This window comes from Aedes albopictus, chromosome 2 (assembly GCF_035046485.1).
Source record: "Aedes albopictus strain Foshan chromosome 2, AalbF5, whole genome shotgun sequence".
NCBI classification, from domain to species: domain Eukaryota; kingdom Metazoa; phylum Arthropoda; class Insecta; order Diptera; family Culicidae; genus Aedes; species Aedes albopictus.
Genome location: NC_085137.1, coordinates 138,157,499 through 138,183,646, shown reverse-complemented (window position 1 = coordinate 138,183,646; position 26,148 = coordinate 138,157,499). Strand labels below are relative to the sequence as shown.

General features: G+C 39.0%; 1 protein-coding gene across 5 annotated transcripts in view; it reads left to right on the top strand.

The window, feature by feature from the left end:
• LOC109410223 (protein held out wings) overlaps positions 1–26,148 on the top strand; it is a 108,946-nt gene that overhangs the window by 63,352 nt on the left and 19,446 nt on the right. For 3 of the 5 annotated variants that reach the window (XM_062850516.1, XM_062850519.1, XM_062850513.1), the window contains one exon: positions 13,705–14,554. Coding sequence is in view for 2 of the 5 variants with exons in the window: in XM_062850519.1 (XP_062706503.1) it covers positions 13,705–13,719 (15 nt within the window). In the remaining 3 variants the exon portion in view is untranslated. Of the gene's footprint in view, positions 1–13,686; positions 14,555–26,148 lie in introns of all 5 variants that reach the window. The other 2 variants (XM_062850518.1, XM_062850515.1) reach the window with 1 other exon arrangement.

Genomic DNA, 26,148 nt, shown 5'->3' with positions numbered 1-26,148 from the left:
TTTTCTAATGCAAAAATGTGCGGGAAATCCAATAAAACCGGTTTCATAGGCCGCACGGATCGTTAACATGCTCATTTTACCCCAAATCCCCAATTTTTAAGCCATTTTTATAGAAATTCATGTATTTTCAGAAGCGGAAATGATCTTGAAGTATGAAAACTCGACCGATCATGCTCATATATATTGCGGATATGAATAAAAATGTTAAACTTGACTGCATGAATGATTGTCATGCCCGTTTTACCATATTCCCCCAGATTAGCGCATTTCTGGTAAGATATGCTATTTATCTAGGGAGAAAATCAGTAAATGTCCATCCATATGAGTTTCTACTTGGTAAACACATTTGAGCCATCGAATTAATCAGGATAAAAATTTAACGAACTGGTATTTTGGTCATTTTGCCTTGATTCTCCTAAAATATCATTTTTTTAATTGAAGAGTTCTGTTACTTTTGAAAACCACGAATGCGATTTACGGTCATGTTTATCTAATGTAAAAACGTGTGGAGAATCGAATAAAATTGGTTTCGTGGGCACGGATCGTTAACATACTCATTTTACCCCAATTCCGCAATTTTTTGTGTGTTTGATAGAAATTCATGTTCAGATGCTGATACGACATTGAAGTATAAAAACTCGACCAATCAAGCTCTTATATATTTTGCTGTAATAAATAAAAATATGTAACTTGACCGCATGAACAATGTCCATGCCCGTTTTACCATATTCCCCAAATTATCGCTTTTTGGAAAAATATGCTTTTTGTCTAGGGAGAAAATCGGTAAATGTCCATCTAAGAGATTTCAATTTGAATAACACATTTAAACCATCTATCTATTAAATCAGGGAACAACAACGAACATATATCTTGGTCATTTTGCCTGTATGCCCCATGTATGCTATTTACAGTCATTTTTTTTAAGTTAAAATGTTCGAAAAATTTAATAAAACTGGTTTTAAAGGCCACAAGGATCGTCAAAATACGCATTCCGCTTCAATTTCTCAATTTTTTGTGGATTTTCATAGAAATTAATGTGTTTTTTGAAGTGGAAATGACCATGAAGTTTGAAAACTCAACCAATCAAGCTCATATATACTGTCGATACAAATGAAAACGTCACACATGACCGCATGAATGGTTGTCATGCCCGTTTCACCATATTCTCCCAGATTATCCAAATAATAACTGTGAATAATGTGTTTGTTAAACATTTTCAGTTTTGTACTTTTTAGGGTTAAACAAGCTATACATCTATAAACAAAATCAACAAATAACAAATTTAATAAAATTTTGTTTATTACCAATTTTAACTATCTAAAGAAAACGTGTTACGAAAATTGGTCGGAAATGCTTTTTGCCTATTTAGCACTGATTCCTCGTAAAATAAACAATTAACTTTACATAAGTGTATAACACAAAAATAATCTGATCCGTTTTTCTATAAAAACAGTTTTTTAAAGATAAAACCCGTGAATTCTAGATGCAGCTTGTTTAACCCTGAATACAATAATTTAGATGAATTCGCAAAAAAACGAGTTCAAATCACAGTTATGACTCATGCGGGCATTAATCCAATTTACAGGATTTTTGTCTTAGAAAATTCACATCTTAGAATAAACGCTTTTGATAACATTCTGAGTTGTACAGTTATTCAAAAAAGGATATTTTTCGGGGCATCAAGGCAAAATGACCAAGATCATGACCAAGATACAAGTTCGTACGATTGTTGTATCCTGATTTATTAAATGGCTCAATTGTATATTTCAAACAAAAACTCATTTGAATGGGCCTTTTTGGATTTTTTGAGTGTTTATATTTCAAAGTCATTAACGCTTTTGAAAATACATGAAATTCTATCAAATCCCAAGAAAATTGAAATTGGGCTAAAATGAGTATGCTAACGCGCATTAACCCCTTGAGGCCTATGAAACCACTTTCATTAGATTCTCCGTACAATTTTACCTAAGAAGGGTATGACTTCATAAACTGCATTAGCGGTTTTTCAAAGCATATAAAATTCTTGTACATATTCAAAATATTATATTTATATTCCGGGATTTCCAGCAAAATGGCAAGATAGTTCGTACGATTTTTATTTCCTGATGTATTGGATGGCTCAAGTGTGTTTTTCAAATAAAAACTTATATGAACTCAAAAGATTTCCGGAGCTTTTATACTTCAAAGTCGTTTCCGCTTCTGAAAATACATGAATTTCTGTTAAAAAAATACTTAAAAATAGGGAATTGGGGAAAATAAGAAAGTGCGATAACGGTCCGTGAGGCCCATAGAACCACTTTAATTCAATTCCCTGCACATTTCTACATTAAAAAAGTTTGACTTCGTAAACCGCATTCAAGATTTTCAAAAGTTTTAGAATTCTGCAATTAAAAAAAATTATATTTTTTCAGGGCATCAAGGTAAAATAAACTAGATATAAGTTCGTTAGATTTATTTATCCGGTTCAAAAGATGGGTCGAATGTCTTTTTTAAATAAAAAAAAACTCATTTGGATGGCATTTACTGATTTTTCCTTAGATGTATGCTATGCTTGCCAGAAATGCGATACATAGGGTAAAATGGGCATGACAATCATTTTGTCAATGCGGTCAAGTTTTCTCTCCAGATAAACAGCATAGCTTACTAAAAAAATGCGATAATGTGGGAACATATGGTGAAACGGGCATGACAAGGTCATTTCTACTTCTGAAAAAAACATTAATTTCTATGAAAATCCACAAAAAATGGAGAAATTGGAGTTAAATAAGTATTTTGACGATACTTGTGGTCTTTGAAACCAGTTTAATTTTTCACACATTTTAAATTTAAATAAAATATGACTTTGTAAATAGCATACATGGTTTTCAAAAGTTACAGAACTCTTCAATTCAAAAAATGATATTTTTGGCGCATAAAGGCAAAATGACCAAGACATAAGTTCGTCAGATTGTTGTTCACGGATTTAATAGATAAATGGCTCAAATGTGTAATTCAAACAAAAATCTTTTCTTCCTCGACAAATAGCATATTTTTCCAGAAATGTGATAATCTGGGGGAATTTGGTAAAACGGGCATGGCAATTGTTCATGCCGTCAAGTTTAATATTTTTATTTATTTCGGCAATATATATGAGCTTGATTGGTCGAGTTTTTATACTTCAAGGTCGTTTCCGCATCTGAAAATACATGAATTTCTCTCAAACACACGAAAAATTGCGGAATTGGGGTAAAATGAGTATGTTAACGATCCGTGAGACCTATGAAAACAATTTTATTCGATTCTCCACACATTTTTACATTAGATAAACATGACTCCGTAAATCGCATTCGTGGTTTTCAAAAGTAACAGGACTCTTCAATTCAAAAAATGATATTTTTGGAGAATCAAGGCAAAATGACCAACATACCCGTTCTTTTTATTTTTATCCTGATTTATTCGAAGGCTCAAATGTATTCACCAATTAGAAACTCATATGGACGGACATTTACTGATTTTCTCGCTAGATAAATAGCATATCTTACCAGAAGTGCGATAATCTGGGGGAATATGGTAAAACGGGCATGACAATCATTCATGCGGTCAAGTTTAACATTTTCATTTATATCGGCAATATATATGAGCTTGATTGGTCGAGTTTGTATACTTCAAGATCACATCCGCTTCTGAAAATATATGAATCTCTATCAAAAAAGGCTAAAAATGGGGGAATTGGGGTAAAATGAGAATGTTAACGATCCGTGCAGCCTATGAAACCAGATTTATTCGATTCCCCGCACATTTTTACATCAGAAAAGTATGGCTTCGTAAACCGCATTCATGGTTTTCAAAAGTTGTAGAACTTTTCAGTTAAAAAAATGATATTTTTGGGGCATCAAGGCAAAATGACCAAAAAACCAGTTCGTTCGATTTTTTATCCCGATATATTCGATGGCTCAAATGTATTTACCAGGTAAAAACTCATTTTGATGGATTTTTACTGATTTTCTCCCTAGATAAATGGCATATCTTGCCAGAAATGCGATAATCTGGGGGAATATGGTAAAACGGGCATGACAATCATTCATGCGGTCAAGTTTAACATTTTTATTCATATCCGCAATATATATGAGCATGATCGGTCGAGTTTTCATACTTCAAGATCATTTCCGCTTCTGAAAATACATGAATTTCTATAAAAACGGCAAAAAAATTGGGAAATTTGGGTAAAATGAGCATGTTAACGATCCGTGCGGCCTATGAAACCGGTTTTATTGGATTCCCCGCACATTTTTGCATTAGAAAAGTATAACTTCGTAAACCGCATTCGTGGTTTTCAACAGTTACAGAATTCTTTGTCGGTTTTGTACCTTATTTTCCCACTGTGGACGGTATGTTTGAAGAGATGTGGGAAAATGTAGATACAAATATATAAAATAAAATGTTGGAAACGAGTTAGGGATTGAACTCAGGAGCTTCTGTATATGAATCATAAGTGGTAGCGAGAATAGCTAACAGTAAGCATTTTAATCTATACAAACAGTTTTAAACTTCTGTAGCGCGTACCGGAAGTATTGGCACGGCTAAAGTGAGTAGTATTATGATAAAATACGAAATCAAAGTCTAACTTAAAGCGAAACTGGAAACATTTTCTCATTTTTTAGTTTTCGATTTTTGATTCCATAACGGAGCAATATTTTCAACATTGGGGTTTATACATATTCAGGCAAAGGATCACGGTATCTCTTAATGTTTTTCCTGGTGCAAAAAGTTTTTCAGATTTTTTTAACCACTTAATCTAATTTACAGCTCTTTCGTCCACTAATGCACTGCGTGAGCGATTCCAATTGGAAGCCGTACTTACACTTTTGTGCAGCGCCTAAATGCATACTATTCTAATTCTACTACATCGAAGTGGTTGCCGTTGCGCTGCTTTCACTTTCTACCCTATCATGGTAGAATGATGAGCACGAGGATGTTGATGAGTGGCTGTTGGTTGTTCCTTTTTCCAGTCCGATTGTGGGTCCATTATGGGTTGCCGTTCACCGATGTCCAAGTATCCGGGTCAATTTGAGCCATGGGCTCAGAAGAGGGTCAGTATCAGCTGCTCTCAGGGGGAAAGAGCAACTGACGAAATTCCGGGGCTGGGATCGAACCCATGACCTGCTTATGAAGCAAACGTGTGACCAATTGCGCCACCGGCCCCGGCATAGTTTTTCAGATTTTACGGAAAGCATTTTAAACGAAATTTCTATAAAATGGTTTCTGGAAAACTGATAAATATTTCGCATGAGAAAAAAATCAGGAGTTACCTTGATCCTTCCTATGGATGTGTATGAAATCCGATTTTGAAAGTATAGTTCTATAAGGGAACGCATGTAGTTTCGCCTCACTCTGAGGCCAGATACTTTTTTAGCTTTTTGGTGCTCGAAAACATAAAAAATAGCAAAAAAAGGTGAGTTTCGCCGTATCTTTCACACGAAATACACATGCAAAATGGTCATTGACGAAGGAATCTCTCAGCTTCATAACTGTGAAAGTACTCATAGAACACTAAGCTGAGATGCAGGTTTTATCCTTGTTGATAAGCAGAAGGCTGAAATGTGTATTTTAGATGATTTATTGATAAAAGGATGTTGTCAATAACAGATGAACTTCGTATAATTAATTGTTAAAATTTCAGAAATGTGTTGAAAACTACAGTTGGCGCTGCGTTCACATCGATCTTGCGAATATGGGCGATTCAGGGCCCCCTAGGTTCCAAGAGGATCTTAGTGGTGTTTTGGGGATGTTATAAATGTTTTAGAATGTTTTAGGCATGTGTCTCAAAAGCTTTTTAGTATGATTTCAGGGTGTTTCAAGAGGCTTTTTGGGGCGTTGAAGGTGGTTTCAACGGTTTTTTGAGGGTTGTAGACCATTTTCCAGGATCTGAGAGCACCAGAACTGCAATGAAACTTCCTTGGAACACTGCCTGAACTCGTTTGGAACGCCCTGAAATCCCCTTGAAACGCCCTGAGAGCCCCTGAAGTGCTCTAGAAATCCCTTAAAACCTTCTGAAACGCCCCACTACAACCCCTCTAAACATCTAGATACCCTATAAAACGCCTCAAACCTCTTGAAACGCTTTGAAACTCCTTGCCAACCCCTTTTAAATTTCTCTGAGACCCACTGATACGCTGTTGAAACTTTCCTGAAAAAATATGAAACGCATCAGAAGTCTCTCAAAACCACCCCCAAAAGTCAGCGAGAAATCTCCTGGAACGCCCATGAAACAGCTATTGAAACGCTCTCGAAACCCCTTGAATGGTCTGAAACGCTGCTGAAACCCCATAAAACACCCTTAAAACCCCTTTCAACGCACTTGAATCCTCCGGAAACTGCGCTGAGACTCCTATTAAATCCATCTTTAACTCTCTTGCACCTCCAAGATCTCCTGGATATCTTCTAAAATGCTTCTGAAACAATCTTTCGTAAAAACAAACACAAAAAAACGACAAATTTCAACCATCGCGCAACAATAATGATAATGTTGCAACCTGAACTTGCTGCGACGATTGACCATATGCGACAAACGTTTGTCCCAATTTGAACATCCTAATGGGTAGTATTTGTGAAGTCTAGCTTTTGGAATTTAATTAAGTAAAACTTCCACTCAGCTGGTCTAGATGCAAAAATTGATACATAATTAATTAATTATGTTCCAGGAATGTTCCAGCGGGATTCAGAGAGTTAAGAGGGTCCCAAGGGTATTTTAGAGCATTCCAGGGTCGTTATAGGAGGTTTTTGTAGCGATCCAGGGGTTTTGAAGGAGTTTCACAGGCGTTCCAGGAGTGTTCCAGGGGGTTAAGAGGGTCCCATAGGTGTTCTAGGGGTTTCTATGAGTGTTTCAGGGGCTTTAAAAAGCGTTCCAGGATGTTTCAGGGGGTTTCAGGAGCATTCTATGGGTTTCAGGGGGTCCACACTGGGGCAGGATTGAAAATACATGGAAAAAACCTCTAGCTCCTCGAGATGTCGAGATACTCATTTAGTGTCTTCAGAGAAAATATGTCTATGGACATAGTCGATATTCTGAGCGGCAGTCTATTTTTCTTACGTTATTCGCATAAAAGTCCTATAAGTCATTTTGGCCATCTTTCATTTTAGCGATATGGTGTCTTCGGCAAAGTTGTTCGGTTATTTGTGCTGAAAAAGTTTGCTGAAGACGTCAAATTTCCAAAGCCTACTATTCTTGAGATATTCACCGATTTATAAAATACCTACCTAAAATCGATTTTTTTCATTAAAATACTTTTTTAAACAGATTTAATGTCCGTTTTCGAGTTATAATAATGGAAAATACTAAAATAAATCATGTATCGAGGAAATTAGTTGGAAAAAATAAAATATACATTGATTTTATATAGAAAGTTCCCGAAAATAACGCAAAATGTATATAGGACGTTCTTGCAGTCGGGCAAGTTCGGGCAAGTGTTTTCATCGGCAATCATCTAAAAAATACGTCAGCTTTCATGTAAAAAAATTTCACAGACATGATTTTTAATGATTTTTTCTAAATTGGGTTCAAAGTTTACTGTTTTGGGTAAATTAGTACAAAATTTGTGCTCATAAATTACTACGTTTTAAGATGCCAAGTGAACCATAAAAAGTATAGATACAATCTAGTCACAGGTTTAATTGTTTCTAATCTCCAAACAAATTGTAAAACACAAAAATGTCCCAAATGCCGCCAAAAAAGCATGCCTTGGTTTTATCATTCGTTAATGATTTATTGTTGTTTGTTTGTTAATGTATTTATTCACACGTGATGGTGTATTTGCGTGATGATTCAACGACTGTATTACAACACATGTAGAGATCTAGACATAGGTTTGCTTCCTGTGATGGCCACTAATTATAATACAGCTACATAATAGAATCAGGAATCAAATAACAAAGTAAAGTTATTTACTGGTATATTTTTGATGAATTGTTATTAATTTTGCTTAGTACGTAAAATATTTAAATATTTAGTACGCACGGCTAGGTTAAAATAATTGAAAAGCTTTCCTACAATTGCACTCACATGCTTTTGAGTTTTTAGATCAATGAATACATTTAATTATGCTTATAACTCTTCACGTTTTTTTAATATATCTATTAAATAAGATAATAATCATACGATCAAAAAATATTCATGATGTGTAATGCATTGACGAATAATAAAACCAAGGCATGCTTTCATTGGCGCTTGGGACAGTTTTTGTATTTTACAATTTATTTGGAGATTAGAAACAACTAAACCTGTGACTGAATTGCATCTATACTTTTCAAGGTTCACTTGGCATCTTAAAACGTAGTAATTTATGAGCACGATTTTTGTACTAATTTACCCAAAACAGTAAACTTTGAACCCAATTTAGAAAAAATCATTAAAAATCATGTCTGTGAAATTTTTTTACATGAAAGCTGACGTATTTTTTAGATGATTGCCGATGAAAACACTTGCCCGAATTTGCCCGACTGCAAGAACGTCCTATATACATTTTGCGTTATTTTCGGGAACTTTCTATATAAAATCAATGTATATTTTATTTTTTACAACTAATTTCCTCGATATATGTGTTATTTTAGTATTTTTCATTGTTATAACTCGAAAACGGACATTAAATTTGTTTAAATACGTATTTGATTGAAAAAAATCGATTTTAGGTAGGTATTTTATAAATCGGGTAATATCTCAAGAATAGTAGGCTTTGGAAATTTTACGTCTTCAGCAAACTTTTTCAGCATAAATAGCCGAACAACTTTGCCGAAGACACCATATCGCTAAAATGAAAGATGGCCAAAATGACTTATAGGACTTTTATGCGAATAACGTAAGAAAAATTACCTACCGCTCAGAATATCGACCTTGTTCATAGAAATATTTTCTCTGAAGACACCAAATGAGGATCTCGACATCTCGACGAGCTAGAGGTTTTTTCCGTGTATTTTCAATCCTGCCCCAGTGTGGGGTCCCAGGGATGTTTCAGGGGGTTTCAAGGACGTTTCATGGAGTTTCAGAGGCGTTCCAAGGGGATCTTCAGGGGCATACCAAAAATGCTTCCTGAAGATTCCTGAAGCTTCACGTTTAAAAGTATTTCAATCAACCAGGGCCTAGACGAGGGCTCTCTTCAAATGAGAAGTGATTCCTTGTCATTTGAATGAACACTCAAGTACACAGGGTCAAATATTTGACAAGGAATGCACTCGAGAATCAACATTTGTTTGACACTAATGAAAATTTGATCGAGTCAAAAAATATGTTTGAGCATTGATTTCTTTTTGGACAAATATTGACGCTGTGTACTGGGATCTTTACCGGACACAAAACACGAAAAACCCAAAAAAAAAACACCAGACAGTAAAATTACCAGATGTCGGGTAAAAATTGAGTCGAATTTGATCGAATGTTGGACCACTGTTGGGCAAACATCGGATAACTGTTGTATCTATGTTTGATTTAGGGTAGATTTCTTCACTTTGGCTTAACCGGTAAGCCAGTCGCGTTAAGTACTGTTCCTTTGAATTCCACTAAGAATTTGCATCCTTTGACAGATACTTATTTCGACCTCAACTGTAAGGTCGTCTTCAGTGTCTTGTACTTGAGTCGAGTCAAGTACAAGACACTGAAGACGACCTTACAGCTGAGGTCGAAATACGTATCTGTCAAAGGATGCAAATTCTTAGTGGAATTCTAAGGAACAGTACTTAACGCGATTTTCTTTTTATTTACAGATATTCCCCTAACAAGCCCAGGTTAATCATCATCGGTAAGCCAGGTTTAACGCTTAAGCCAGGGCGAAGAAATCGGCCGTTAGTGGCCAAAATAAAAACAGGCCAATGATAGGTTTATGTCGGGTTATACGTCATCATTTTTTTATTTATTTTTTTGTTTAGAGAGACTTTACTCTGAAGGGGCAGGGGCATACGTCAACAATCACAAACAAAAATTAACATGAATTAGGATGAGCTAGCTTAAGGCTTGACGGGGCGTCATCGGAATCATCAATCATTGCTCTCAAACTTTGAAGATGCAAATCTCTAGTTTTACTGCATGGAAAAGGCAGGAAAATTGATCGTTTTTACGCTTGAATGTGATGTACAATCAACTATGTTTTCAGTTAGATCAGTGCACTTTATTATTTCATTTTATTAAATACACTTTACCAAATAAGTTGTCATTCGTGTCTAATATCAGTCCACTGGAACTAAAGACTTGCTTGAGTTTGAGCTTGAGCTTGATTGACCGCCCGTTGATGCTGCTCCAGTATCGCTTAGACCAGCTACACTTACACAAGGAACCAATGAGATATCTGACGGCGACTCGCAGGCATCTTCAGTGTGTGAGCGTTGATGATCTTCTATTTTTCGGTGACAATGACGCCTGCCACGTCAGGTTGCAGGTCAATGTAGGGAAGGGGAAGGAAGTGATGATTGCAATCGTTTGTATCCACATCAGACCGAATATACCTTTGCGACTGCACAAATTCATGCGGATGTCGGAGTGGTGGTAGGATATGTTTGGCAGAAGGTTCACACATTGGTGCGTGTATGCCAGGCGTGAGGCGATAGATTAGTGTGATTATTACTATTCTAGCGATGGCTATGAACATTTGGATATATCGTCGTTGGGGATGACAAAGGGTCAGTGGGGCGAAATTGAATCAAAACATCATTTGAAATATCTGATCAAATATTGCGATCGAATCAAAAATTTTATGGTGTTATCCTTGTAGTTGCCAGTAGTTCCTGCCAAAAATAATAGGTTTCTAGTTAATTCATCGAAAAAAGCTTTGAAATAAGGCCTTTTGAAAATGCAGTTATTAAGGCTTGATGAATCTTTATAGGTAGATTGATACTTTATAGAATATCAAACTCATGAAATAAATTTTGCTGTTGGAAGACCAGCTAGAATGTTATTTTTAAAAATTCTGATCCAACCCAAACCTTTATTCGTCATTTTTCTGAGGATTTAGAAAAAGAACCAATAAAGGCCCAAAACGTCGGATCGGTTTCAATTCTTGCTCGAGCTGCAGTATTGTGTCAAATTTCGGGCAAGCAATGACTTCGAGGTTCGTCAAATGTATAAGCAACAATCAATACGAAACTGGCGAATTTTTTGTGACGCCATGGGTTCCGTTTTTTTTTTTTCAAGTGACTATAACATCCTAGGTGCTACTGTAGAAGAACACGCACATGGATGGGCCGAACGACACCGTTGGGCACCGGTTTCGAACCACCACGGTTGACGTACGTGCGTATGGACGACAGCTTAATGATCAGTCGCAGGTCGATTTCGGTTTCGGTTTTGAACCTCGCAATAACCGACAGCAGAATTGGGTTCTTTAGAGGTATCAGGATTATTTCATAATCGGATTCTCCGCCCAAAAATTAGTCGAAATCTTAAATTTCATAATTTTTGGAGTCCGGGAACTATTTTTAAAATTCATTTAAAGTTTGTATGGGGATTTTTTTTTGTTCGGGTCGAACTGTCACTTTATCGATTGAACTGTTATTCTATCCACGAAAATTAAAACTGTTTTGTTATTTTAACCATCAAAACAAAGGAATTGGAATCCAATAAAATCACGTTATACTCATAAAAATGAGCTCTTTCGATTAGGCTATAGAAAATAGCAATATTTTATTCACTAAACAACCCAATTGGCGTCCTTAACAACGGGTAGTGGATGGATAGTGGTGGTCACGGTGTACAACATTTAGAAGGTGATATCTTCCGGAAAACTGACAGTTTTTTGATGACGTAATTCAAATCGTTCAGAGGCGATCTAGTACTCCACATCAATTTGATCATGTGAGGAATGATTAGAATGATGTCACATGTTTACATCCAAAATGTATGTTTACATAGGTTACTAGCCTGCCTTGTGATATTTATGCCGTGGTGGTGGTTATGCGAGGCAGGGAGAAGACGTAAAGGCATGAAGGCGAGGTGGCAATGGTCATAAGAAGCATTCGTGTGGGACCACCGAAGGGCTTGGTTTATGGTTGTGGGCGCGGATGTTAGTCCGGCGATCTTGGAGATCCCAGAGGGAAGGACCAACATAGTTGGCTGCATCCGAGGCTGCTTCAACCATTGCGCTGTGCGTGTGGAGTGTTGGCTCATCAACTGCCTCCTCTTATCATACACGGTTGGAGGATCGGGTGTCACATTGACGGTATGGGATAGGTACTAATCTTTTAGGTCTCTAGCAGAGCGGTGCTGGAACCGGTGGTAGATTTTTTTCTTCTCCGGCATTAGATTCATAAACAAACGGTTTGCTCGTTGTCATGGCGTACTTGGTTTTATTTTGGTAAATATGGGCGGAGCAAACTGATATAAGAAGCGTCGCGTTAAACAAGCCAGTATTGGGCGATTTACTGGGGGAAACCTGGGGGAAGAACTGGCATCACAAATTGAACTGAATTTGTTCCTGACATTTATATCTTGGTATTCTATCTATGGTATAAGCATTAGTATTTGCATTTAGCAAGCACAGAAATTTGGGGCTAATCACTGACTATAAGACAAGATTGACGCAATCCTCAAACGGATGGTAACTGTTCTGGCCACGTCCTTGCGGCAGCTGAGGAATGGAAAAGGAAGATTAGTTGGACACCTATGAAAGGTATGCAGAGACCTCTACGTCATCTCAGGCCTATGCGTCATGGAAATTTGGGAAATTATTGGAAGGGTTAAGTCCAAAGGATACGTTTGGTCAACATTTAGGTACCACAACAATGTACAGGAACAGACCCACCAAATTATGTATACGAATTCCAGTACTCTCGAGACGAAGTTGTTGACTTTCATTTGCGTGTCTCGGACATTCAGCAACAATATCAGCAAAACTACCATCAAATGCCGCAAAAATGAAGACGAATTTCGGCGCCCCGATGATATTAAGACAAATTGTCATAATAATCGCAAATTATCCGGATATCAATTTACAAGCACTTTTCGAGGCAAAATTTGAAAATTTGTAACACCAGCCGTTTTTCAATTCGGTCGGCCATAATCAAAACAACGCGAAGCAAAGAAAACGCGTGACAGTTTCTAGAACGCAGCCGCTCGCGCGCACAGCCTACTACGATCATCAAATCTTCCAGGTTTGTCAAATACATCCTCTAAAAAACATCATATCTGGAAATTGATCTGGAAATCTATCTTCTATCTTATGATTTTGATTGACGTAAATTTCCACTAGTTGAGTAGAGCATACTTATACTTATATCTTATATTTTTCAAAACAAAACTAACACACGCCATCCTCATTGGCCAAACAATTTCCCATAAGCTCCATTCCATCTCCCAACCTTCTAAGAACCTATTTTTTCTGTGATCGAACTGCAAGAGCTTACACGCCCCTCACAAAATTCACTATTGGTAATGTTCATGGATGATCTAATTCTCGAGCAGCGTGCAGCTGTTCGCCTCACAAGTATCGATCCACCGCGCACGGATGGAAAAACCAATAATCCTAACCCAAATAGCTTCACTTTATTGGGATGATCTCCCCTCTCACGCTTGCTTCCGACTGCCACGACCACTCCACTTCCCCTTTCCCATTGCTGATCAATGTGTAACTCCTCCCGTCGTCGTCCCCCAAGAAACCTACCCCCCCTCCCCTATGGTTCCCGCCAAACTGTGTGTGTGTTTGCTGTATTTATAATGTGCAATCATCTTAGTCTCTATCCTTGTTCCAGGTCAGACAGTTTTAGAGGACCCCGCTGGGACGTACCTCTGCCCACGCTTTGCGTACTTCTACGACCCTTTCGGACAGTTGCGTCCCCCTCACGCTTATGTACATAGTAATGGCCGATTGCAGTAGGTAGTAGGCCGACACCGTCCAGAAGGCCGGCAGCTCCGATTTTACCATGACGACGACGTAGTAGCGGACTCCGGTGTGCCATCCTCCCAGTCCAACCATTCCGTGGTGATCGAGTAAGCATGTGTTTACGATTAGTGCACGGTTTCGTCACCGGAAGGAGTCAGCAGCACGTTCGCGTCAATAGTTTTTCCCAACATCCCAGTGAAATTGGCGGCTTTGCCGCCGGCAGCGCCAATCATTGCCCAGCCAAAGTATTCGAAGTCGAAGCAGCAGTCAGTGTAGGTAGCAGCGAGGAGAGCAATTCATATATTAGACAGGGAGGTGTGCGACGGAAGTACGGACTGACAGTGTACATGTAGTGAAATCAATCGTTCTAGTTGTGTTTTATTTTTACTTCAAGTGTAGAGTTTAAAGAAGACAAGTTTTTATACTGCTCTGTATAGGCCATAAATAGCAAGTAGTTATTTAAATTGAAGGGGACACACCCTGATGATGCGCGCTATAGTTATTCTAGTTGTTGATTATACGATTCAAAACTTTTAAATATTTATGAAAACGGATTCACAAAGTGTATAGAGAGAGGTAGGAGGAGTGTTTGCGGAGGATGAATTGGCTTGGAAATTTACGGCAGGCGAGTGGAGCATCGGTACCGGTACGGTGGCACAAGGCGGCAACATGGAGCAACATGGAATGAGAGGCAACCGATGATCATCAAAGATAGACAGGTGAGATAAATTTCAAAGCTAAAATTTATCAATTTTGTTAGAATACAATCATTTAACATTAGATGTTCACTTTGAGCGAGAAAGTTCAATTTTTAAGGACAGACTTGTTAGAATCCCAAAATGGCCGCCACAATGGTTGATTTTGGTACCTACTCACGATTTCGAAAGCACACGAGATCTTCGTAAACAAAACCACGCACTTGCGCTTCTTATTTTAAGCTTCTTACAATAGTGAGCAAGAACAGAATAATAAAATGCAGGTTGAAAGCTTTATACTTGAGATATGTGCGTCTGAAGTTCTGATGCACTGTTGGAGCGGGATTTCAAGACGTTTGTCCTTCATAACATTCCCAGTGGTAGGAATCCACTGTTCAGGTGACCCCTAATTCATGATTTTAAGCGATTTTATGCTTACCGTGCTTAGAAATGCATGGTTAAGGGGGTCTAATAAAAACTTAATCGCAAATGTAGCCTGTGGAGTACCAGGGCACCCTCCACAGTGTTTACCCTTACTGTTGATTAGTTTAATATTATGCGATTTACACAGTGTATTCTGCGTATCCTTGACTTTGGCGTTTTCTAATCGATACCGATCTGGTTTTTCGATGCAGTTCTTGGTTGTGCTGTGATTGTAAAAACTTTAATATTTCCTATTCCTATTCCTATATTCAGCATAAAAGAACAGCAACGATCAATCTTTGCAGACTTACGCAATATGGTACAGCCCAAGAACCTTAATTACTTACTTACTACTACTAAGGGGAATTTCTATCTAGGAAACCTTGTGAACCCGGTATCAGCTGTTTTGCCAACAACACAATCGTTGCTACACTCATTTCTGCATTAAACACCGGCGATGTATGTGCTATTTCAATTGATGTATCTGTTGGAAACTTCAACAGGAAATACGTCTATTGTTCGGTTTATTCACCGCCTGATGAGCCATCTCCCACGGATGCATTTAACCCTTTGGAGCCGGAGGGGTCATATATGACCCCAACATAGACATGGCTGTATAAATTTACACATTTAATAAAATAGAACACAGTGTTCGGCAAAGCTGTTGCAAATTAAGTCCTCTATTAAGAAAAACTGAGAATATTTTTTCACTTTGAGACTTCACTGACAACCTAGAACATCCTTAACACCATAAAGTTTGGAGAAATGAAATAATTGACATACCAGTTGTTCTAATAGCTGAAATTGGATATGGGTTTCGTACATATGTATTCATTTAACCTTCATTCTTGTCTCTACAAGAATAATTTTATGTGTTTTTGCCAAAAATAATAGCATACATAATCTACTGAGATCCGTAAAGCTCTTGAAATCTTTAATGTCATTTAGAGATATTCCAGGTCATTCAAACTACCTTGGAGTTCAGAACTTCAGGTCTACACTCGTAACAGTAGTTACATCTCTTATACTGAGTAACGTTGCATAATCAACCACGGTTACTGGACCAGGTCGACTTCAGCCTGATGCTATTATAAACCTTCGGGATATTTAGGGTTGTCCAAACTGTCTTGGCCGGCTGTTCGAGCCCGTATGAAGTTGATTATCAATATCAACTTCTTTTCTCGATCAGCCTAGATAGCTGTGTAGTGTCGGTAGCGATTGTCTCAATTGGCTAAGAATAACACTACGGACAGCCTGTTCCGGTGGTCAGAATCCATCAACAGGTGACCCCTGATTCATGATGTGATGCGGCTTCATGCTTACCGTGCCTAGGAATGAATGGTTAGGGGGGTCTTATAAAAACATAATCGCAAACGGAGCCTGTGGAGTACCAGGGCACCCTCCACAGTATTTGCCCTTACTGTGCTAACCGTAGCAATAGCGCGGTGGACCTTGTGTTTCTCCGAGACAATCAGCTGCCCTTCTTCATTCTCATATTTGAGGCTGTATAAGGGCGGGATTATGAAGATGTTATTAGTTAGTTTAAATTTTCACCTATATGGTTTCGCATTATGCGTTTTACACAGTGTATTCTGTGCCTCCTCGCCTTTGGCGCACTCAAATCGATACCGATCTGGCTTCATTGTTGCTGTTCTTTTTTGTACTGTGATTGTTAAGAGTTTAATCTTGCCTAGTTTGGGTAGTGGCTACGGTTAGGATAGCTCAGATCAATCTTCAGCACAAAAGAACAGCAACGATCACTCTTTGTAGACTTATGCAAAATGGTACAGCCCAAGTGGCGTTAGTCCAAGAACCTTACTTTCGTATGGGGAATTTCTATCTAGGAAACCTTGTGAATCCGGTGTTTGCTACTTTCAGTAAAAATGAAATGGCAAACTCACGTGTCATGCCTCGAGCATGTGTGCTTGTCAACAACACAATCGTTGCTACACTCATCTCTGAACTAACTACTAGAGATGTATGTGTTATCACAATCGATGTATCTGTTGGAAACCTCAACAGGAAATACGTTTATTGTTCGGTTCATTTACCTCATCATGAGGATACTTTCAAGCAAGTCATTGCATACTGCACTTCAAAAGGCCTTCCGCTAATTGTTGGTAGTGATGCTAATGCTCACCATATAATCAGGGGCAGCTCAGACATCAATTTGAAAGGCTCCAGTTTGATGGAGTACTTAAGTAGTACAGATCTTGCATTACTTAACATAGGCAACCGCCCAACCTTCATGGTATCTGCTAGAGAGGAAGTGTTAGACATAACGCTTTTCTCTAGCAGAATTAGTCACGAGCTGACCAATTGGCATGTGTCAAATGAAGAATTTTTATCTGACCATCGCTACATCTTGTTTGAACATATAAATGTTACATCGCAAACTTTGCGTTTCAGGAACCCCCGGTCAACCAACTGGGATCTCTTTAACGATTTGGTTGCAGCCAAATTTCATGGATACTCACTATCAATTGACACTCCAAGTGATTTAGATGATGCCGTTGATACTACAACGGCCTTCATCATAGAAGCTTTTGAAAAAGCTTGCCCTCTGCGGTCTGTGAAGACCACAAGAGGAACCCCTTGGTGGAACTCTGATCTGGCGAAGCTCAGGAAACAATGTAGAAAGAGTTGGAACAGACGACGTTCGGCTGGATCGGAGGCTTTCAGGTTAGCTCGCAAGGCCCACCAGAAAGCTCTTCGGTCTGCTGAACGATCCGGCTAGAAAAACCTTTGTACAAATGTTTCCAGTCTGAGTGAAGCCAGTCGATTGAACAAAATCCTTGCAAAATCAAAGGATTTTCAAGTGAACGAACTTCGTTAGCCAAATGGTGATTTCACTTCCTCTGATGAGGAAGTTTTGGAATGTTATTCAGTACACACTTCCCCGGATGTGTGGATATTACATCTTCGGATGAACCTGATGTCTTTTCTTGTAGTTATGATTCTTTAGCTTCGGCTCGGAGTATCATAACTTTAAAATCGATTGAATGGGCACTGAATAGCTTCGCTCCTTTCAAATCTTCTGGGGCAGATGGGATTTATCCTATTTTGCTTCAGAAGGGATTTGATTATTTCAAACATGTTTTGAAAAAACTACTTGTTTGCAGTTTTGCTACAGGGTATATTCCCAAATCCTGGCGGCATATTACTGTAAAGTTTATTCCGAAAGTGGGTCGTGCGACGTATGAAGAAGCAAAGAGTTTCAGACCTATCAGTTTGACCTCTTTTCTTCTGAAATGCTTAGAGCGCATTGTCGACCATCACATCCGTGATGTTCATCTGGCCAATGTGCCTCTTCATGTGAACCAACATGCCTACCAATCTGGTAAGTCCACTGTGACTCTTTTACACAAGGTTGTTTACGATATCGAGAAAGCATTCGCTTAAAAGAAAACTTGTTTGGGATGTTTTTTTAGATATCTAGGGTGCCTTTGACAATGTGCCTTTCGATGCCATATTGGAGGCCGCACAAAGTCATGGTATGTCTCCAAATGGATTGGATCCAAATGGATTGGTTTCCAATGATTTCCAAATGGATTCATCAAATGCTCAAAAACGGATATCTCTTCTCGACACTGCGTCTAGCTGGGATTGGGAAATTGAGTGTTTGTGGATGCCCCTAAGGGGGAGTCTTGTCACCACTTTTGTGGAATCTCGTAGCAGATACGTTATTGAGGCAACTCAATAATACCGGTTTTCCACTTATGGTTTTGCCGACGACTATCTAACATTGTTAGTTGGTATGTGTATCACCACCCTGATGCATAGCGCCCTTCAGGTAGTTAACGGTTGGTGACGCCAGTATGGCCTTTCGGTTAATCCGAGTAAAACATCTATTGTTCTTTTTACGGAAAGGCAAAACCATAATGGCGATCAAACTTTGCGTCTCTTTGATTCTGAAATCAATGTGACTGAACAGTACGTTGGAGTTATTCTTGATTCCAAGCTTTCCTGGACGCCTCACATTGAGTTCAGAATCAAGAAAGCTATATCAAATGGATCTACACAACCTTGTACACAACTGTTGTTCGGCCAATATTGGCCTATGGATGTCTGGTGTGGTGGCAAAAGGGCGAAATGAGAACGGTCCAATCAAAGTTAGGCCATCTTCAAAGGATGTGCCTAATGGCAATGTCTGGAGCGTTCTCTTCAAGTTCTACGGCAGCGCTCGAAGTTTTCTTTGACGTTGCTCCACTACACATTCATCTCAAACAAGAAGCACTTTCTTGCACTTACCGTCTACGGGTACTCGGTCTACTAGAGGAAACTCCTGTGAACCGCACATCAACGCAAAAAAAAAAAAATAAAAAAAAAAAAAAAACAAAAAAAAAAAAAAAAAATAAAAATAAAAAAAAAATAAAAATAAAAAAAAAAAATAAAAAAAAAAATAAAAAAAAAAAAAAAAAAATAAAAAAAAAAAAAAAAAAAAAAATAAAAAAAAAAAAAAAAAAAAAACGCACACCTCGTTGTTTCCACTTTTGGTGAATTGGGATAAAATTGTCCTTTCTCCAAGTGATTATACAATTGCTTGTATTTTCCCATATAGGACATTTTCCACAGAATTCCCTTCCCGGGAAGAGTGGACATCTGGATATCTGAAGTTAAGTATTTCAAACGGCATCGTATGTTACACTGATGGCTTCCTACTCAAACATCAAGCTGGTGTGCTGGGTCCACTCTCGTGAGCTAAGGCTACATCAGTCTTACCCACTTGATAGACACTGCACCGTTTTTCACTGCGGAGTGCAATCAGCACTTAATGGGCAAAGCCATATATTTCTGTTCAGATAGCCTATTAAAGCACTTGCTTCGGCCAACTCCAGGTCGAGGATAGTATCGCTTGTCGAACTCAAACCCAGAAGCTGAATTCAGCAAACGCTGTTCACCTTATATGTGTACCTGGCCATTCTTCCATCGCTGGAAATGAAATGGCTGATGTTTTAGGTCGCACTGGAGCATCACATGACTTCATTGGCCCTGTGCCAGCTATTCCGGTATCGAAGTGTAGGGTAAAGCTTCAGATTGACACGTGAGCTGCCACTCATCACAAACAATACTGGAATAGTTTGGAGTCATGTCGTCAAACGAAATTGTATTATACTGAGCCATCTCTTGGGGTTGCGAATTATCTAACTAATCTGTCTAAGCAGAATTGAAGCATGCTGGTCAACACATTGACTGGCCACTGCCGACTCAGCTATCATATGGCGAATATTGATCAAGCTGATTCATTTGTTTGTGATATCTGTGGATCCGGTTATGGAGCTTTGTATTACTTAATATGTAACTGTCCAGTTTTTGCGCAACTGCGTTTCTGAGAACTCAGAAACTGAACTCAGAACTGACTGACTCAGGAAACTGACTTCAGAAACCTAAATCTTCACGACGTTCTGATGTTCTTGACCCGCTGTGGTAAAGAGCTATAGGCTCTTTTTACGCTTTATGCGTTATTACAGTGCCGTTTTAAGGGCGCTGTTTGAACCCATTGTGGTACGCTTATGCGTTGGTCCCTCTTTATATACTCTTCGAAAGACTTCATTAGATAATTTTGCTCCACTAACATTTCCAAGCTAAAAATTATGTACTGATTTCGGCGGTATGGTGGTTCGAAGGCCGATTGGATTGGATTTTCGGCAATAACGCATTAAGTTTATTTTTCCTTAAATCATACAATACACCACAAGCCCAACCCAGAAGCCGAATACCTAATAAAAATTTCTCTCCCGCGCATATGGTGGATGACCGCATCGATCGTTCCAAGGAGCGAAATGCCAGTCGTCAGCATTGACCGTCCACATCCATGCATCCACACACACCGCACCGTCACACACAGCCGAATGTCTTTCGAGCCGGTTCAACACGTTTTTCCTACTTTTTCAACAAGTTTTGCAATTTGTTTTTTTTTTTCTCCTGCTGAACATATCTGTTGTAGGTAGAGAGGTCCACGGCAACCGGCGCGCATAATTTTAGCCTACCTCTTCATGCATGTAGTCAAACTGCATTTCAAGCGTTTAAGAATTATGACTCGCCTCTAAAAGTATCAATTCTAGCCGAGGAAAACTCCGTTCCGAGCGTGGAAAATGCGCTTGCTTGCTGGTTGGCTGCTACGCCACCGCGCCGCGCCGGTTACCAATCGCGGTAGGCAAACTGCGCATGCCGTAATGGCGGTAGATTTTAGATTGAGTGCACCCCCGCATGGTACGGTACGGACGGGAGCTCTCACCAGAGACAGCATCCCGATCCAAGTATTGTGCCAACGACGGCGGACGGCTGGCGGCACGATACCACCAGGGGAAAGTAATGCGAAATGCACTTGTGAGGTGGGATGATGTAATGCACAACAGTATTCTGAAAGATGGGAGAAAAACCATGTTTGAAACAATCTATTCGACTCAAATGATGGTATATGTCAATTAGAAGAATGCCATTAGGCCCAATGATCATTAGGCCGTCCCTATTTTTACAAAAGTTGGAAATGTTAAAAGTTTTCAAAACGATCGTTTTAGGTAAAACACCATCATGCTAAAATTTGAAGTTTGTATCTCAAAGCCAATTGGTCCCACACGGGGACTAAAGCTCTCAAAAATTGTATGGGGTCACAAAAACATGATTTTTTGTTTCGACGAAAAAATACCCTATTTTATTAAAAACGGTGAAAGAACCAAAAATGTGCTCAGAATTGATATATCTCTTTTCGTTTTTGAGTTATCGGATAAAATATGGCAGGTTTCCTTAGAGATTTCAAAACAATGGTCAACATGTTCATTTTTAGGTGTTTTTTCGTCAATAACTAAGAAACGAAAAGAGATATCGCAATTCTGAGCACATTTTTGGCCCTTTAAAATGATCGTTTTGCATTATTGAACTTTTAACATTTCCAACTTTTGGAAAAAATAGGGACGGCCTAATGATCATTAACACTTCCAATGTAAGAACATAACCAAACAGCCATTTTGAAAATTGCGCCACTGCGACACACAGTATAGAACGGATTCCGATATTAATTTTTTTAAACTAGTTTTCCTAAAGTAAAATTTCGAGAATACTAAACACAAATGACGGTTAATAGTTCAAACAAACACGATAAGAAAAAAACAACTATTTTTTTCGAATCCTTAAAAAAGGTCCAATAAGGACCGAAACGTCGGATCAAGAAAACATATAGTTGTCTTGATTCTCCCAGAAGATTGAAAAGCCAGCAACATAACTAAAGACATAGCCAAACATTTACATAGTATGCTTTTTGAACCACTTTTCCCTATAATGTTCATTTGCAGTTTATGTGTTGTTGGCTGGGCGGCTATTTTCTCCCCCTTCCTAGCCCAAACGGTGGTGTGTTTCATTTCAGAACACATTCCAGAGATATTTTTAAACTTTTGGAGCAACAGGGCGACTTACTGCGTAGCGCGTGGACTTCTGTGTATGATAGGGCTTCGTGGCCACTACTAGGCGATTCACGTTCAGCTTAGAATGAGATTTTAGAATGAAATCGAATTCTATGCTGCAGAATGGGCTACGTTTTATGATACAAATTCCTTTTACAAATAGTGACATTCTAAATAGAGCAATGGATGTCACAAATATTAGTAACGAGATCCGGCTGTTTTTAATTGTCTTTGACCCTGTTAGAAATTTAAAACATCTGTTATCTGTGCTTCTACGAACTAGGAATACAAATCACTTCGAAAAACGCCCAAGGCTGAAAGTCTTTTAATAAACGAATTGAATTGAATTCACTTCGAGAATCCATAAATAAAAGCTCTGTCTTCATAATTGTAACTTCTTCTGAGCATTCCAGCCAAGCCGAGTGAGGATCTACTCAATCACTTGCTACATAGTTTTACTACATGCTTTTGGTTCAAATTCAAAATGACCTGAGGTGTGAAAATTGAGTTTTTTTTCACTTGTACACTCCCGATCAAAAGTTTGGGGTCACCCCCTCGAAAACATGTCATTTTTTAGGCTCATATCTCCGCCAATTTGCGTCCCATTTCAAAACCCTAGGTCTCATTCAAAAGATAATAAGTCAAAGTAACTTTGAACAAGATTTGGATGAAACTGTTACAAAAATATTTGTAGAGAAGTGGAACCATCTCGGCAGGGGTCCTATTTTGGGCAATTTATGCTATAACTCAGCCAATTCTGGACCAATTGATACAATTTTTGGAACGCGATGAGATACGTATAGTATCTAGCCGAGTACAAAATTTCAAGTCAATTGGTTTGGATTTGACTGAGTTAAAGCGAAGAATGCCCGAAATACCGGCCGCTGCCCAAGTGGTTCGCTACCCTATGTAAACTTAACCCGAAAATGCCAAATTTTCTAAAAAAAATAGTATAAACTTACAATAGTGTCGCTGGAAATAGGGTCGACCAAATTTTAAGATGAGAGCGGTAATACAACCTATTTTCTATTAGCTTTCAATTGCTTTTTGACGAACTTGGCTAAACAATCTAGGAAAAAAGTTATTAATTAAAATTTACTAATTTAATTTAATTAACTCTTGATGTCATCGGCCAAAAGTTTGGGGTTACTATCTTACACTGGGATTCTGGTGGGCCAAGCTTACGTCCAGGTTCTATTGTATTTTATAGTGATGGGTCTAAGATGGGGGAAAATACTGGTGCTGGAGTTTTTGGCCCAGGTATAAGTAAAGCTATACCAATGGGATGTAGCCCCACTGTGTTTCAAGCAGAGATTCAAGCCATATTAGAGTGTGCTAATACTTGCCTGAGGAGAAATTACAGATTTGCAAAAATCTTCTCAGACAGTCAAGCTGCTCTACACGGTGTTCAATAAGTTCGGATACAGCATATAACTTGAATTAATTTCACATCTGTAATTCAGATTTTCAAAGTAAATGTATTTATTGAAAGGTCATATAACACTGATCAAATATAGCATATGGTTTTGAATAAAGTATTTTTCTACTTGTTTTTGTAAGCCTTAGATGTATCTAACGTTTGTTAGCTCCGGCACGCTGAAATAATTTTCGATAAGTTGCTCAAGCTACAGAAGCCTAAAACTGTGGCTTTTGAGTTTACATCTCACTATACTAAATTAAAATAACTAAATTTGTCGAGAGCATAGCGAGTAGCAATGGATTGATTTAGCCGGATGTTGAATTCCCAGAGAATAGCACAAATTGATTTCGGTGTCAGCATTTCAAAATAGTAATTGCTTTTATTGCACTTGATTTCACTGTAGTCACAAGATTTATTTAAATAGTCCACTTTATTACACAAATTTCAACTTATATTAATTTTAAATATAAATCACTTAATACTTTAACGATTTCTCAGTGTGTACGAAGATCCACTTCACGTGATGGCGCCGAGATGGTGCTTTGCGGCAGAAAAGAGATCGATGCACATTCTCGATCTCCTTTTATACAAGGGTGTCTCCGGAAGATGGTTGTACGCCATGGTTAACGAATAGTTCCCCTTTTTAGCTGTATAACAACTGTCGACGGAGGAGCGTTGTTTCTGCAGGTGAAATATAGGCGGCGCGCTATTTCTCTTTTTCGTCGTATGCAGGGCATACACGAACATACTGGCCCCTCAGAAACAGCGTTTCTGTCATCTGTCCCTTCGATCGATATTCTCCTTATTTCTCCTTTACTGACAGCTGGTCGACGACAGATGACTTGCATACTTCACGGAAGATTTGTTTTGCTCAGTTGTTGAAACTTTAGATTCTGCAAAATTAAGACCCGGTAGCGGGTTTCGGGAAAATTATTTGAAATGGACAGGTACTCACCATGTCCTTCCTAATAGATGGCCTGTATTCGTTTCATTTTAGGTGCTCCTCTCAAAGTGACGATCGTATTCCATCTACATTGCTCCGAGAATCCGATGTTTGATTTGATGATGACATGGACGATGAGCTTCAGTAATGAGAAGCAAATGAAGATCTCCAGTGTAGATCGTGCAAGTGGCTGATTCAGTGCAGCTTTCCGCAGAAAAGCAATGTTCTGTAGTTGGTGAAGAACGACCCGGGATGGTGAATGGATCATTCGTTCATTGACGGAAAGCCAAACTTCTCGTTGAATGGAAAAGCTGGCCCCTATGATCGGATGCCATTGATCAGATGTATTGGGTGTTAAGGAAGCTGCCTGAAGATGCCATTTGCGTCGATTGTTGATCTGCTGGGGTGAGCATTCGAGTGATGCGGATGACCTGCACGATTTGTTGGTGATGAAGAACTTGGGGGGCAATACTGGTTTGTTGATTCGACGAACGGGATTCTTATCGTTGGGTTGGTTGTAGCTGTTGATGTTCAGTTGATGGAAAGTGATGACGATCTGGATTGGCGGCAGCCGAAGAAAGGTCCGTTGTTTTTCCCGTGGATGGAATTTCGAGTATCGGTGGAATGAGCTCAGATAGTTGGTGGTATGCAATTTAGCTGTGTGACAGCGGGTTGTGATGTGACTTATGGTTTGTTCTGTTGTTTTCTCATGAATGGCGAGCTGATTGAGACATCCTTTGGCAATGGATGTTTGTTGGGCAGCATAAGGTGGTGAATGGTCTTCACTGGTGGCATGGATGTTGAACAGAGATGAAGCTGGCTCATTCGGGATTTCGGTGTACGCTGCTGGCGGATTGTTGTCTTCTGGGGTTGGTTGATGAGCTGAAACCAATGGCTGCTGAAGCTGGTTGTTGAGTGGGACTGCAGGGTACCTTTTGGGAGTTGAATCATGTTTGTCCGTTACGCCGGTTAGGTTGCTGGAGATGGCAGCAAAGTGTGAGACTATTGGAGTCGACGGACGGGTCGTTGATTTCCCCGATACCACCCAGCCGAACACGGAATTTATGAGCACTGGTTGGTTATGACCAAGGGTGATTCGTCCAGGAACTCGGAAGAGTTCGAAGAAGATTTCGGCTCCTATGATGACGTCCACTGGGTTTGTGTCTGCAAATGTTGGATCGGCAAGTTGAATGCCGGGTGGCATATCCCAGGCCGAAGTGTCGACGGACGTTGCTGGTAGGTCGATGGTGACGCTTGGTAGAACAAGTAACTCGACGTTGGTGGAGTACTCGCCAACTCGAGAATGAATCTGTGTGAGGAACTTCTGCTTCGCATGGGTGGAAGCTTGGCCGATACCGGTGATAGGGAGGTGAATTTTCTTTCGATGGGCCTTGATGCGTTGGGAAAGACGTTCAGTGATGAAGCAGCATTC